Here is a 16,477-nt window from a genome sequence, read left to right on the forward strand (position 1 = left end):
TACGAGGTGTCATCAGTGGATAGAAACTGTTTATATTTGGTTTGCCTTTGCACAAGCAGAAATACAGTGGAGGTCTGGAGGACTGAACATTTTACCTGTTACCGAAAAGCATTAGCTGTTCATCTTCAAAATACTATTATTTATTCCAGGATTGATTTCATAGCATATTCCAGTCCCTGAGAATGAGCCATCCATTTTTGAGAAAGCTGTATAATCAGTCCTGTATTTTACATCCTATATTAAGGACGCCACTTATTTATTTTACTTAATATTTTTCATTTTTGTTGAGGTTGGGTAATAAGTGAATATCTTGGAATGACCCAACATGAAAAAACATCAAGATTTTAGTATGTATATCATGTGTTATTGCTCTCCTTTATATCTTTGCATCCACAATGTATGAATTCAGAGAACATGGATGATACTGAGATTTTCTTTCCCATCATGAACTAAGACAGGGACGGAGGGATGGATGAAGTCCAAAAGATACAATTCTAATGATTTTCGTTTGACAAATGTTTTCCTCAAACATCTAAAATTGTATTTCGTGAGGTGCTTTAACCTTATGGCAGAAGGGTAGATTATTTTAAGGAAAACCAAATACACGTTTATGCATGGTTTCAACAAAAAAATTTAATAAGAAATTAAAACTAATTTGTTTACATTCTACTAAAGGCCTTCCTTTCCCACTAGGTCATTGCCACGACGGCAATCGCACAATTCAGTTAAAATGATAGCTTTACTTTAATCAGGGTGAAATTCCTTGAGCCGTGACGGTCATAGGTCAAGAAATACCGATGCCAAAATATGTCTCGGGACTTTATCGTCACAACACGAGGATTCCAAGACAAATAAATCAAAGTCGTTTATTTTAGAATCATTAAGTACAAGAAAATGGGAAAACGTTTTTTTTTAAGCAATGGCATTCTAGACAACTCTCCCCTCTACTCCCCTCCCTTCCATCCCCCTTTTGACGAAATAAAATACAAAAGCACTTAAAATGACCTTCACAGTGTACACTAAACAACTGGAATGGCAGACGTAATCCAAAGACAACTTTTAACCTCTCCCAGTGGACCCTTCATTCCTAGTTTAAGCTTTAGGTTATACAGGAGGGTACACACGTGTGTACATGTTCACATAAAGCCCTATTAATCAATACAACATGTGTGGCCCTGTTAAATTAATCTCTTTCCTCCCTTGCGTTCAGATTGCTAAAAAAAGAGAGAGAATGCACACACCTGTGCAGTATCTCAAATCATCTCAAGGAAGGGAAAAAAATGAAGGGTGAATTTTAGGGAAACAACAAAATTGTCTTTACCATTGCCTTTACCAATGTAAATCAAACAGATTGACAATCACGAGACCACAATCAGTCTTTGAGGGTGTTGAGAATAACTTTTACCACTTCAGAACCGACAAGATAATGCACCCCAACTGAAAGGTTTGCCAGATAATGACCCCATTTGGGCTCGTCAGGGCTGCTGGTGAAGAGGTTGATGCGTTGTCTCTGGACCACGTCGCTGCAATAAAGACAATCTTGCTCCAGGGTTTTGAGAGCACACAGGCGGAGATTGGATAAGCCCTGATGTCCTGCAGAAAATAGCCCCAACTTCCAAAAACCTACTTAGCCGGAACACCCTCTGCATCCGCAGTGGGTGCACTCTATGATCCTTCCCTGCAGAAGAGCAAAAAGGAGGAGGTTCAGAACACAAAAGAAAAGTACTCTGGAAATAAATTCAGTCCTCTCCCTCCTTTCCTCAGTCCTTACTGTCCTCTAATGTAGCAAGTTCAACTTATACAAAGGCCAAATGATTCTCAAGTATTGTCACTATGTTTCTGTGGAACCCAATACCATGATTAGTAAGGTTAATCAAAAGACATGCATGGTAGGGTTAGGGTTAATACTCCTGCCTGTGTCCCCGACCAAGGCAATCGGAAAAAGAACTGGAGTTGGTCCCCGGGCACTACAGCTGCCCACTGCTCCTATACAATAGGATGGGTTAAATGCAAAAAACAAATTTCGTTTGGGGGTACAGCTCCTCTCTGTTTAGATTTGCAGAAGACAGGCTACCCATGTTGGTTGGTTGGATGACCGGTTAGATGGCAGTGTAGGCCTGTGTGTTTTTAGTAAACTCCTGTCTGTTTATGGTTACCAAGGCAGAGAGATAGGAGAGAGGATGGTAGGGACAAAGACAAGTGAAGCTGTTTTGAGGTGTTTCCATTCCTTATCTTTAGCTTTTGGTCTTCATGTGTGTATATCTTATACTGTGTTTGCTGTGTTTGTCTGTGTCTGTCTTGCACTGTTTGGTGAAGCCACAGTCCTCATTTCATTTTTAACATGTGCCTGCACATTGTTTTTAATGACAATAAATTGAATTGAATTCACTCAGCAAACATATGAATGACTTCAACATTCACTTTAATCAAGGGAAGTCTCTGCCTCTCCTCAGCTATGTCTTTTTTATTCTTTGTACATGATAAAAATTCAAAAATGAAGTCAGTGATTTGTTTGCTGTTTGGATCAAAGACACTGCCATGGTATATGGTCAACTTAATTGATAACAATGCGCAGCAGTAGTCCACAGACTTAACTGTTTAATATCAATGTGAGCGATATGCACAAAAATGTGAGTGATGTGCACCAAAATCACCAGACATAGGAACAGCCCCCCCCCCCCCATCCGCCATCTCGCTCATGAACACTTAACAACATGGCGCAATAATGGACACTTATTATGTAAATATGACACTTTGTAAACAGCCCCTTCTGGTCACAATGTCACACCTACATATCTATTATGTGCACTACCTCTTTAAACCAGATGTGCAATACAAATGTTTGTGCAATACAATTTGTACAATTGTAAATACACATTCAACTGCTGTATACTGGTTACAATTATTGCTGTTATTGTTGAGGTTGCAACATAGGTATATAATGTAGTATGTAGTGAGGTGGATGGTAGGTGAACATATAGTGTATACTTCTGGTACATAAGATAATATAGTGTGATATAGTGGAAGTATATAGCATTGTATATGGGCATGATGGGTTGTGGAGTCGTGGTATGTTATATGGTATAGTGTTTGGGCAATATCGTATATAATATGGTATGATATATGGGCATAGGTTGCTGATAACTCAACCATAACAAAACTCTGTATAGTAGCGACATACCTGTTGTGCATACATGTTTGCCGCCAATGTCCTGTTGTTGTTCCATTTATTTCTTCTTGGTTTTATTTGTTTGTTTGTTTTCTTTTTTTTCTTATGTTGTATGAGAGATGTCTGCAAGTGCTAGAAGCTGCTGTGTACCGAAGTCAAATACCTCATGTGCATAGGCACACTTGGCCAATAAAGTTGATTCTGATTCTGATCTTTTGTTTAAAATCTCCCTCAAATCACTGCATTTTGACAGATTTCTACTGTTCAAACAACATCCCATTCATTACCTCTAATGACCTTTGTCATACATAATTTGCAATGTTGTATTGATGTCTATCTTCACTTAAAGACAAAAAGATGACTTACAACTTCCAGCTTGCTCTTGGGAACTCTGCAAATACAGTTGGTCCCAAAGTTGGTGTCTCTGGTCTGGATGCAGCGCAGGCAACACAGGTTCTCATAGCCCTGTTTTTTCCACTTGGCAATCAGGTTCTTGTCTGCATAGCCTTCCTTTATACAGTACTCATACAACTCTAAAAAGAAACATAAAATTACAATATTGCCTTTGAGTATGAGGATTACAGAATGAATACTAAGAGCAATATACAAAAGTAAAATGTGATTATATTTTTAATGAGGGTAAAGCAGGTGGCCAGGACAGTAGGAAAATCAAGCTGTCGCAGAGTGGGGTGTGGTCTTTGGCCAGGGGTTCTCCCCGGCCTCAGAGTGAGAATGTGGTAGTATGGTGTGAACCAGCTATCCTTAGTTGGTCTAATTGACTCAGGACAGATAAATTGGTTCCACACCCCAAACGAGGAGGGCATATTAAAGACTTTTAATTAACCTTTGTTGTTATTCTTTTTACATGGGGTTTAAAGCATTGTTTTAATAGACATTTTCCCTTGGTTACATGTGCAAAATGTACGTGCGTGGATTGTGAGGCAAAAAGGTGCCACGAGTCTTGTGTTTGTGAATGTTACTACGTTCATTTCAAAGAGATCATCACGGAGAAATTGATTTAAACGAAACGCCTCACAGTTGTTGCGCTGTCGGTTGTACAAATCGTGCAGATGGTAAAAACAAGCATCTGCATTTTTATCGCATACCGAAAGGGAAACTCCAATCGAAAAATGAAGAAGACAGGTGTGGATTCATGCGATCCGTCGGGAAGACCTGGTCAGAAGAGCAAACATCAAACACGAAGATTTGCGGAATACATTTCATATCTGGTATGTATCTGTTTCTTACACAAATAAGTATTGTGATTGAACATACGCAAGTAATAGCTCTAAATGTGACACTGCCCTAGTAGAGCAACTGTCAAACCAAAGTTTGAGTTGTTAATGCATAGCCTTCCTCAAATTTGACAACGAGCTTTTGACAATCAGCTTTCTTGTGTCATGATGTTTGAGGTCATAATTTGACTCTAGCCTCGATCCCATAACCATACAAACAATTCACCTTTTGTTGAATACAAACAATTTAACCATACAAACAAACTACGAGGGCTTACTTTTGATTTGATTAAGCAAAACTTGTTTTCCTTCGACAATGGATAGTTAAAGCAGTCTTGGACATGTCAACCAACAAAGTAATCGTATGCTTCTGAAGATTTGTATGCCTTCACTGATTCTTTCATAAATATACTTGGTGTGTCTTGAGTTATTCAGTCACACCCCTCCAGCCGATGTTTGGCAGCTTCGTGGTATCACTTCTCCACTGAGCTTCAGCAAGCATAAACGGATCGGGAAGTTTTTCTCCAGTGCTTAGCGTAAATTTCGATTAATGCCTTCTGTCTCCCTTGCTTCCTTCCTTAAACATATTCTGAGATTTCCATGTTCTCAAATTTCTAACTTTTCTCTGTTTAGTTTTGTTTTATACGCTTTCATCTGTGAGTTTCATAGGTACGCACATTGTTTCTCGGCCATGTTTTGCCACACATTCTGCGCGCGCATCTTGTTTACAACGCAGCTTTTACGTCACGCGATAAGGGGTCTATATGGGCTGTTGTGCCCTCATTTACGATCCGTGTCCGTGTCTCTTTGGCGGGGAACCCAGGCAGTGATAGCCCATTACCACACAAGCCTTGTTTAAGACGACGTGGATTTCCAGCGCTAACTTATACGGTCCTAAACCAAGGGACAATTTCAGAGAGGTGGAGAAAGATGGCATCTGCCCCAAATTTAAGAAAACAGTCGTTCTAATTAATGGCGACTAAAGAGTGGAGAATAGGAATTAAATGATCCCACCGTTTCATGTTTAAGTAAAAATCCTGCGACAGAACCCACCTCTGCTGATGGCCTTTCTTTTGTAAAAAAGATCGAAAATGTAGCGGCTCCGCTGGTGATGCAGTCTGAAAATGGGCCACAGGGACTCCACTTTCCTCTTACCCTCATGAGGCTCCGTTTCAGCTTGAACCAAAATGAAATTGAGAGTTTTAATTTGTCCAAAAAGCAGAAATCAAATCTGTACCACGACTGTTGGGACTATTTAAGTGCACATGGGACATTGCAAAGACGTTTCAATACTAACTTATCAGCTTGATATGAAATGTAAACAAAACCCATATAATTGAACGAAAGGAAATGTTCAGAAATTAGCCTAAGAAAAAACCTCTGTACACACGATAATCACACTTTAATGAGTTTACTGCCTAGCTGTTGATAGTGCCGTAGGAACAAATGGCAATAGTTTCATCGCTTACCCTCTCTCATTTTCTGGTCTAGCTCGTCCAAAGTGGGCTCAATGAGCTCCCACCCATCTGGAGGCGGTTTTCTACTCCTCTTTACTTTCGGCATTTCTATGAACTGTACAAAATACAATAAAAAATACCACAAACGACGCTGATGTTTGTGTATGGATTCCACCGACCCGCTACAGTCGCTTCGTTATGACGTTTACGGTGGGGCCCTTTTTCGTTATTCGTCTCTTGAAAGACGCATCATCATAATGATTAACATATATATCCGATTTATTTGTGTTTGATATATTGTCAATTAGATCTTAGATTAATATATTTTATAATGAAAATAAAAAATAAAACATATGAGTGACTTCGTAATACCATAACAATATTTTTAAGTAAGTCGTTTTGGTCGTCTTGCTGTTGGTTTCGGCATATTGCATCAGGTTAGCTATCTGACAAACTACCTCTAGATAAACAAGATAGTTTAGCTTTCTTTAATTTGAATTTTGGAATCTGTTGTAATTTTCTACCCTAAATTGAGTATTTTTCAATAGAAAGTAATCATAACCAAATTTAATACTGTAATAGTTCACTTTTTTTTACAATAAATAAAAGGCAATGTACTGAACTTCCCAGAGTTATTGTACCGTGGGAAGATCACAACAGACTGTCTACAGCCAGCTGTCAGTGAAGCTGTCAGTGAGCGCTTATGTATTTTCGAACATAATTTCCTTATTTGGGTATTCATATTAGAAGATTCGTTTGTCAGAATGCCCAAAGGAGGTAAGAACGCTTTATAACACATCGGTATAAAACGTGTTCATATCATCGCCGTTGTTAGCCTGCTTTGGGCTAGCTAGCGTTATATTAACACATCCATATGATGAATTGCATACTTGCCCAGGCAGCATGTTCTGTATGGTGTTGGTGGTGGAAAATCTACACGAGCAGATTAATTAATAAACTATCAAACCCCTTTAAACTTATGCTTGTGTTGGAATCGACTATAAACTGTATGTTGATGTGCACGTAATGTGTCACATTTTATAATAACCATTTCATAGGTAAAAAAGGTGGACACAAGGGCCGTATGCGGACATACACTAGCCCCGAAGAGATAGACGCCCAAATGAAAGCAGAGAAAGAGAGGAAAAGGGTTGGTTGCCTGTATATTGTTGTGTTTATAAGTACTCTGACCTTTTATGGTGTCTCTATAATACCTTGCAGGTTTGCTTTTGCAGGTAATTTAACTTTGTTCTTTGTTTTTCTAAATTGCTGTTTCTTTGTTGTCTGGCATGCTTTGTTGTCAACTACTTGCATATGGGGCAGCAAGAGCAAGAAGAGGGTGAAGGGGCAGTTCAGAACGACGAGGCAGAAGGGAAAACTCCAGTGTCAGGATCTGATGACAGTGATGATGAGGACTCTCAGGTACTCAGTCTCATATTCTAGCCCTATGTTACACCCCCTCCTTCTTAAGACACAATCACATGTAAGTGCACATACAGATTTTGCTTCTTGATACTTCGAAAGTTGTTAAAAAAGATTTTTCTAAATGTATACACAGCTGTGCATTGCCAACATTTTAATGGGCAATAAATATTGAGGTTATGTCCGTGACTGGTTCGTTTGATCTAAAGGCGGAGTAACTGCCATCTTTTGCGTTACGGCTCTTCCGATTCAAAATAGTGGGAGTAGAATATCTTCCAGTACAACTGAATATCTCTGATACTATGTCTGTGACTTTGAAAACATTGACTGAACACTGAATCAACTGTACCAGGATTGTTAATGCTTGTCTCTATGTGATATGCTGTGTTTGCAGAGAAGGAGAGGAGGTGTGGAGGGATTGATAGAAATTGAGAACCCTAACCGAGTGGCTCAGAAATCAAAGAAGGTCACACAGATTGAGTTGGATGAGCCCAAGCAGTTATCAAGGAGAGAGAGGTGAATGGAGCACACACACACACACACACACACACACACACACACACACACACACACACACACACACACACACACACACACACACACACACACACACACACTTCAAGACAAAGTTACATCCTTCTATAATCTTTTTCCAGTGTATTTTTTGTTTTATTTTCAGTTGTTTTAACTGAATCAAACGTGTCCAATGACTAAATCGTTCTAACTTGAAACAGACCAAATTTTGTGTTGATTTTTCAATTACATCTCGAGTTTCTGTAATCTTTCTATAATTCTTAACTTATCTTTCTGTAATTCTTAACTTAGCAACTCCAGGATTTTTGTCCCTCATATCCTATCCAGACAGAATGTCTCAGTTAGAAGTCACATAGTTTATTCCTTCTCTTTACAGAGAGGAGATTGAGAAGCAGAAAGCTAAAGAGCGCTACATGAAGATGCACCTAGCAGGAAAGACAGACCAGGCAAAAGCAGACCTCGCCCGCCTTGCCATCATCAGGAAACAGAGAGAGGAGGCAGCAAGGAAAAAAGAGGAAGAGAAAAAAGGTCAGAATTCAGAGCTATGCCCATGAACATTTGGTCTAATGATGATTGTATATTAATACAATCGATAGATATGAATCGATTGATATCAATAGATATTGGCGGCATGGTGGCCCAGTGCTTAGTGCTGTTGCCTCACAGCAAGAAGGTCCTGGGTTCGAACCTCAGGCCGTCCCAGGTCCTTTCTGTGTGGAGTTTGCATGTTCTCCTCATTTCTGTGGGGGTTTCCTCCAGGGACTTCAGTTTCCTCCCACCATCAAAAAAGACATGCATGTTAGGGTTAATACTCCTGTTTGTGCCCCTGACCAAGGAAATAGAAAGAAATAACTGGAGTTGGTCCCCAGGTGCTGCATGGCAGCTGTCCACTGCTCCTAGCTACACACCTAGGATGGGTTAAATGCAGAGTAAATGTTATGTACAAAATGGCTAATAAAGAATATTCTATTCTATATCGATAGATAAGAATCGATAACAGCAACAACTTTGTTTTGTGTAGCGCCTCTCAAGGAACCCAAGGACGCTTTACACTAGATAAGAAAAAAAAAAAAAATATATACACTACCGTTCAAAAGTTTGGGATCACCCAAACAATTTCGTGTTTTCCATGAAATGTCACACTTATTCACCACCATATGTTGTGAAATGAATAGAAAATAGAGTCAAGACATTGACAAGGTTAGAAATAATGATTTTTATTTGAAATAAGATTTTTTTTACATCAAACTATGCTTTCGTTAAAGAATCCTCCATTTGCAGCAATTACAGCATTGCAGACCTTTGGCATTCTAGCTGTTAATTTGTTGAGGTAATCTGGAGAAATTGCACCCCACGCTTCCAGAAGCAGCTCCCACAAGTTGGATTGGTTGGATGGGCACTTCTTTGAGCAGATTGAGTTTCTGGAGCATCACATTTGTGGGGTCAATTAAACGCTCAAAATGGCCAGAAAAAGAGAACTTTCATCTGAAACTCGACAGTCTATTCTTGTTCTTAGAAATGAAGGCTATTCCATGCGAGAAATTGCTAAGAAATTGAAGATTTCCTACACCGGTGTGTACTACTCCCTTCAGAGGACAGCACAAACAGGCTCTAACAGGTACTATTTAATGAAGATGCCAGTTGGGGACCTGTGAGGCGTCTGTTTCTCAAACTAGAGACTCTAATGTACTTATCTTCTTGCTCAGTTGTGCAACGCGGCCTCCCACTTCTTTTTCTACTCTGGTTAGAGCCTGTTTGTGCTGTCCTCTGAAGGGAGTAATACACACCGGTGTAGGAAATCTTCAATTTCTTAGCAATTTCTCGCATGGAATAGCCTTCATTTCTAAGAACAAGAATAGACTGCCGAGTTTCAGATGAAAGTTCTCTTTTTCTGGCCATTTTGAGCGTTTAATTGACCCCACAAATGTGATGCTCCAGAAACTCAATCTGCTCAAAGAAGTGCCCATCCAACCAATCCAACTTGTGGGAGCTGCTTCTGGAAGCGTGGGGTGCAATTTCTCCAGATTACCTCAACAAATTAACAGCTAGAATGCCAAAGGTCTGCAATGCTGTAATTGCTGCAAATGGAGGATTCTTTGACGAAAGCAAAGTTTGATGTAAAAAAAATCTTATTTCAAATACAAATCATTATTTCTAACCTTGTCAATGTCTTGACTCTATTTTCTATTCATTTCACAACATATGGTGGTGAATAAGTGTGACTTTTCATGGAAAACACAAAATTGTTTGGGTGATCCCAAACTTTTGAACGGTAGTGTATATATATATATATATATATATATATATATATATATATATAAATTTTTTATACGCTCCAGCATCCCTGCGACCCTGTGTAGGATAAGCGGTTTGGATAATGGATGGATAGATGGCTATATCATATCATATCATATCATATCCTATCAAATCTTACTTTATTCAAGCACATAGGTAGTAGCTCCATATTAAAAACATCAACAACAACAACAAAGAAATACAACACAGGACAGCAACACAAAAATATAGCTGAAAACCACAATTCGCAAGTCCACAATGATTAAAACCTATACAGACATTTGTTCCAATGTTTCCAGAAACAAGAGGAGTACGTTGTGTCACTTTGTGTAGGCTCAGTTAAGAGCATTATAATTACATTCTTAGAATTAATTGACAGATAAATTTGTACATAAAATTCCTCAACACAGCGTGAAAAGTGGGAACATTACTAGTCACAAATATTTCACCTGCACTTGTCCATCTTGGAAGCTTGAGCAAGATTCTGAATGCATCATTATATGCTACCTGCAGCTTTTTCATTTTTGCTTTGCTATAATTGCACCACAAGTGGGCTGTATAGAGTGGAGTACAGTAGGCCATAAAAAGAGCAGTTTTAACATCATCTGTACACATATGAAATTTGCGTGCCAGCATATTGGCTTGTGCATACAGTTTGCAACACGTGCTGCACATCATCGTCATCACATAAATCATTCCTGTTGATGTGACCCAGATATCTTACTTTGTTCACCACATTTAGTGCTTGGTCTGCCAAGAAGAATGAAGGAACATTTTGCTTTTATATATATATATATATATACACTTAGCACAAAAAGCAAAAGAAATTTGTGTTTGGTAGATTATTTCTTTATTGTAACAATGCTTCTTGGCAATAAATCTTATACCATTGGAAAGCCTGTTTATTTCCCTTTTAAATGGTGCCACATTGGTAAGGAACATGCATTTGTGGGATGAGCAGCAGAGCTGAGTATGTGGGTTGTGCCCATGAACAATTTGCCAAATCTTTTCAGCCAATGCCAAACAGCTTATTTTGCTGTTGCTATTGACTCTTGTTTTGAGCTTCTGGTACCCCAGGTGCTGACAATCAGGTGCCTGATATAAGATTTATTGCCAAGAAGCATTGTTGCAACAAAGAAATAATCCACCGAACACAAATTGCCTTACTTTTTGTGCTAAGTTTAAATATATCAACACGGATAAAGGAAAAAAGATTTTAATGCATAGCAGTACAGGCCTGTTTCGTGCGTCTCGCACTCATCAGCTGCTAATGAGTGCGAGACGCACGAAACAGGCCTGTACTGCTATGCATTAAAACCTTTTTTCCTGTATCCATGTTGACATTCCGCTCCTCATTAGTCGAGCACTCAACACCATTGACAGTTTCGGAAAAAAAATGCTATATATATATATATATATAGATAGATGTAGGAAAAAAACCTTTAATACATAGCAGTACAAGCTTGTTTCGTGCATCGCGCACTCATCAGGTGCAATGTCCTGCGCTAAGACATAAGCAGCTGATGAGTGCGTGATGCACGAAACAGGCCTGTACTATAATGTATTAAACTTTTTTTCCTGCATCTGTGTTGATATATATATATATATATATATATATATATATATATATATATATATATACACTACCGTTCAAAGGTTTGGGATCACATTGAAATGTCCATATTTTTGAAGGAAAAGCACTGTACTTTTCAATGAAGATAACTTTAAACTAGTCTTAACTTTAAAGAAATACACTCTATACATTGCTAATGTGGTAAATGACTATTCTAGCTGCAAATGTCTGGTTTTTGGTGCAATATCTACATAGGTGTATAGAGGCCCATTTCAAGCAACTATCACTCCAGTGTTCTAATGGTACAATGTGTTTGCTCATTGGCTCAGAAGGCTAATTGATGATTAGAAAACCCTTGTGCAATCATGTTCACACATCTGAAAACAGTTTAGCTCGTTACAGAAGCTACAAAACGGACCTTCCTTTGAGCAGATTGAGTTTCTGGAGCATCACATTTGTGGGGTCAATTAAACGCTCAAAATGGCCAGAAAAAGAGAACTTTCATCTGAAACTCGACAGTCTATTCTTGTTCTTAGAAATGAAGGCTATTCCATGCGAGAAATTGCTAAGAAATTGAAGATTTCCTACACCGGTGTGTACTACTCCCTTCAGAGGACAGCACAAACAGGCTCTAACCAGAGTAGAAAAAGAAGTGGGAGGCCGCGTTGCACAACTGAGCAAGAAGATAAGTACATTAGAGTCTCTAGTTTGAGAAACAGACGCCTCACAGGTCCCCAACTGGCATCTTCATTAAATAGTACCCGCAAAACACCAGTGTCAACATCTACAGTGAAGAGGCGGCTGCGGGATTCTGGGCTTCAGGGCAGAGTGGCAAAGAAAAAGCCATATCTGAGACTGACCAATAAAAGAAAAAGATTAAGATGGGCAAAAGAACACAGACATTGGACAGAGGAAGACTGGAAAAAAGTGTTGTGGACGGATGAATCCAAGTTTGAGGTGTTTGGATCACAAAGAAGAACGTTTGTGAGACGCAGAACAAATGAAAAGATGCTGGAAGAATGCCTGACGCCATCTGTTAAGCATGGTGGAGGTAATGTGATGGTCTGGGGTTGCTTTGGTGCTGGTAAGGTGGGAGATTTGTACAGGGTAAAAGGGATTCTGAATAAGGAAGGCTATCACTCCATTTTGCAACGCCATGCCATACCCAGTGGACAGCGCTTGATTGGAGCCAATTTCCTCCTACAACAGGACAATGACCCTAAACACAGCTCCAAATTGTGCAAGAACTATTTAGAGCAGAAGCAGGCAGCTGGTATTCTATCGGTAATGGAGTGGCCAGCGCAGTCACCAGATCTGAACCCCATTGAGCTGTTGTGGGAGCAGCTTGACCGTATGGTACGCAAGAAGTGCCCATCCAACCAATCCAACTTGTGGGAGCTGCTTCTGGAAGCGTGGGGTGCAATTTCTCCAGATTACCTCAACAAATTAACAGCTAGAATGCCAAAGGTCTGCAATGCTGTAATTGCTGCAAATGGAGGATTCTTTGACGAAAGCAAAGTTTGATGTAAAAAAAATCTTATTTCAAATACAAATCATTATTTCTAACCTTGTCAATGTCTTGACTCTATTTTCTATTCATTTCACAACATATGGTGGTGAATAAGTGTGACTTTTCATGGAAAACACAAAATTGTTTGGGTGATCCCAAACTTTTGAACGGTAGTGTATATATATACACACACACACACACAATATCCAGTTAGTCAAGTAAATTCTCTATGAGACAGTCCAAGCCTGTTTCATGCTATAAGCAATCATCAGCTGTCAATGAAATACTCAAGGAAGGACATACCGTCTACTGCCTCATCATGCACATCACATGCACATTGTCCAATGGGGAAAGGAGATGTGCAATGTACAAAATTTTCAAAAACACCTGATCGCTAACGGTCCAATTTGGGGGGGGGGGGGTATTTGTCTATTGTCATGATTTATTTGTAATTACAAAATAGGTGCTTATATCTATGTATCTATGTCTGCAACTGCTGGCCAATTCTATATATGAGTGTGTGACGCACGAAACAGGCCTGTACTGCCATGTATTAAAACTTTTTTTTCCTGTATCTGTATTGATATTCCGCTCCTCATTAGTTGAGCACTTATAACAACACCATTGACGGTTTCGGGGGGGGGGCGATATATATATATATATATATATATATATATATATATATATATATATATATATATATATATATATATTGTTGTTCGTCCGTCGCAGTGACGAGGACCGTCTAGTCATCCTGAGATGGAAGACTGATGACTTGCGCGATGATTTTGTTTAAAGTGAGGAAAAGTTGCGCATCATCAACCCCACTCTCTCGTCCAAGACCACCTACTACCAGTAGCAAGACTAAGCGAGACGACTGGCACTGTAGACAGATGCAGATTTTTCCTCGGGGTTTCTTCCCGAAGCCTTCCCCGTAGATAAGTATACCCGCAAGGCAGCAGAGGATTTAAATCAGAGTTTTCCTTCTCCTAGATGAATTGTCTGACAAGGCTAATGAGCTTCATCTACCCGGGAGATTTAAATATCCATACATGAAATCAATCATTGGTTTCGGTCATTATGCAACTGTGCATAATGACCAATAATGAAATAAGGTTGGTGGATACCTGCAGTCAGTTGAGACTGACAAAGTCACTTGGATGATTGATGAAATGTTTCTCCCACTAAACGTTGTGTCCAGGTGAACTGATTCAGCTTTCTGTAAAAATAAATAGATATATCAATTAATCAAGCAGCTGCTGGTAATTGTAATTTTTAAGTGTTAATCCAGGATTTTTTATTTTTTTTATTTATAGCAAATTTGGTCAAATGACACATCAATAATCAGTGCTCCTATCTTGAGAGGCTGGATAAACACAGTCCAAAGTGCAAGCTTCCTTAAGTTTATGTTTGCACAGTGACTGAGACTGATTATTTGTTTATCTGTTTGTATGTCTTACAGCAAAAGAAGCAGCAGTGGCAGCAGCAAGAGGAATAAATTCCCTCTCCTTGAAATGATGCAGAGTTCATACATCAGCATTTTCAGCATTCATGGACTGGCACAATATATATTTGACTATTTTTAAAGGAAAAGCTATGAAGAGAATTTACATTTACATAAAACCATTTGGAAAATGGTTGAGGAGAGAACCAATGAAAGGGGATGTGTATATTTAAGAATGGAATTATGGCTTTGACGCTACTCCAAGGAAACAAGTCTACAGTTGAGAAAACAACGGTTGAGAAAACACTCATCTTTGCTGAAACTTTGAATGGCCCCTCCAATCTATAACCTTGTATATGATATCGGTACACTGTATCCTCATCATAGTATAATTCCAACTTTGTTAGTTGAGCTTTGCCACTTGGGTTTGTTTTTTGGTTGGGGTGATCTTGCACTGTACATAACTCAGTCATGAAAATATTTCAGATTAATATGATGAAACCAGTAAAACGTGTTTATCGTTTTCATTTGTCGACCCACTGTTAGGAAAGCTTTTACAGTGACATATATTAGGCTTTCCAAAGATACATGTAAACAAACATATTTAGGGGACACCGATAGGAACACAACAGTGATAGAAAAACATACAAAGAGTAAGATGGAAGAAATATCTGATCATTATTTGGTTATGAAAAGCTACTGTAATCGACTCCATTGTGACTGCCATATAGCTTTTATATACAATTTTACACCTGTCTTGGTTATTTACTTTTTTCTGCTACCAAAGGCTGATATATTCTTACAACCCCAAAGAACTAAACTTCTCCAAACTTTTCCTTTGTATTAGTTATTAGAATCCCTTATACTGTAAACGTTAACGAGCTATGGAAGTATTGATTCAGGAGTTTTTTGACCTTAACATGGAGTCATTTTTTCAAGGAGCTGACAAAATGACTGAGGTTTTTCTGGATAAAAAGCAGTATAACATTTACATTTCTCAACAAATTTCAACGAATGGTTTTTATATTCGAGGGTTTATGATCTGCATAGAGTAGAAAAAAAATATTTGTCTCCAGCTACTTAGAATCTTGATAGTTAGGCTATAATCGCCTCTAGACGCTCGAGAGGAGAGTGATTACTTGCGTGGTGGAAAAGAATTCATTATCATAAGGAATTGTAAAAAAAACTCGTGTTTTTCAAAAATGGGTTTGGCTTATTTCCCTTGGTTAATACTTGTGGAGTCGTCCCGATATATTTAATATAATGTACATGAAACATGCAGAAAGTTTTTTACATTGTGGGAAATGGCTTCTCCTGTCTATGTCCCGTCATTTTAGCTTTTCTTGTGCTCCAGGTCAGAACACAGCTCATTCACTTTGCAATATTGGAAAAAAAAATCGAAAAAGTACTAATAATTGACCATCATTGGGAAAAATGGGACAAAATCGGCAAATAAAAATCAGATAGTGAGACAGTGGCAATCGGTCTGTTTCCATACTTTTATAGCAGTGAAAGGATACAGATATACTCTAAGCCAGACAATTACAAAGACAATTATAAGATTAAATAAGAAACGCCTTTATTGATCCCCAGAGGGAAAATTCAGGTGTTACAGCAGTATAACATATGTACATCCATCCATCCATTATCCAAACCGCTTATCCTGCTCTCAGGGTCGCGGGGGTGCTGGAGCCTATCCCAGCAGTCATTGGGCAGCAGGCGAGGAGACACCCTGGACAGGCCGCCAGGCCATCACAGGGCCGACACACACTGTTAATTGTTTCATTAGATTAAAAAATAAAATGTTGGGATCTATTTCCAGGAACACATCTCTGTAG

General features: G+C 38.9%; 2 protein-coding genes across 2 annotated transcripts; one reads left to right on the forward strand and one right to left on the reverse strand.

Moving 5' to 3' along the window:
- Positions 1 to 500: 500 nt before the first annotated feature.
- Positions 501 to 6,065, reverse strand: bud31 (BUD31 homolog). The gene is made up of 4 exons (XM_056288192.1): positions 5,874 to 6,065; positions 5,458 to 5,580; positions 3,536 to 3,702; positions 501 to 1,678 (listed from the first exon to the last, which is right to left on the reverse strand). The coding sequence occupies exons 1-4, from the start codon at positions 5,965 to 5,967 to the stop codon at positions 1,628 to 1,630; spliced, it is 435 nt and encodes a 144-aa protein (XP_056144167.1). The 5' UTR covers positions 5,968 to 6,065; the 3' UTR covers positions 501 to 1,627.
- A 444-nt stretch (positions 6,066 to 6,509) lies between these two features.
- pdap1b (pdgfa associated protein 1b) lies at positions 6,510 to 16,114 on the forward strand. The gene is made up of 6 exons (XM_056288160.1): positions 6,510 to 6,638; positions 6,920 to 7,011; positions 7,185 to 7,283; positions 7,678 to 7,799; positions 8,194 to 8,345; positions 14,658 to 16,114. Exons 1-6 carry the CDS (start codon positions 6,626 to 6,628, stop codon positions 14,711 to 14,713), a joined length of 534 nt encoding a protein of 177 aa, XP_056144135.1. The 5' UTR covers positions 6,510 to 6,625; the 3' UTR covers positions 14,714 to 16,114.
- The last annotated feature ends 363 nt before the right edge of the window (positions 16,115 to 16,477 follow it).

This window comes from Lampris incognitus, chromosome 10 (assembly GCF_029633865.1).
Source record: "Lampris incognitus isolate fLamInc1 chromosome 10, fLamInc1.hap2, whole genome shotgun sequence".
Classification (NCBI taxonomy): Eukaryota; Metazoa; Chordata; class Actinopteri; order Lampriformes; family Lampridae; genus Lampris; species Lampris incognitus.

Excerpts from the sequence above, each read along its gene's own strand:
- bud31 (XM_056288192.1), bottom strand. The coding sequence starts at position 5,967 with ATGCCGAAAGTAAAGAGGAGTAGAAAACCGCCTCCAGATGGGTGGGAG. Across the intron at positions 5,581-5,873 it reads AGACCAGAAAATGAGAGAGG|CTGAAACGGAGCCTCATGAG; the intron begins GTAAGCGATGAA and ends TTTTGGTTCAAG. Across the intron at positions 1,679-3,535 it reads CCAAGAGCAAGCTGGAAGTT|GGAAGGATCATAGAGTGCAC; the intron begins GTAAGTCATCTT and ends GCTCTTCTGCAG.
- pdap1b (XM_056288160.1), top strand. Across the intron at positions 7,012-7,184 it reads CAGAGAAAGAGAGGAAAAGG|CAAGAGCAAGAAGAGGGTGA; the intron begins GTTGGTTGCCTG and ends CATATGGGGCAG. Across the intron at positions 7,800-8,193 it reads CAGTTATCAAGGAGAGAGAG|AGAGGAGATTGAGAAGCAGA; the intron begins GTGAATGGAGCA and ends TTCTCTTTACAG.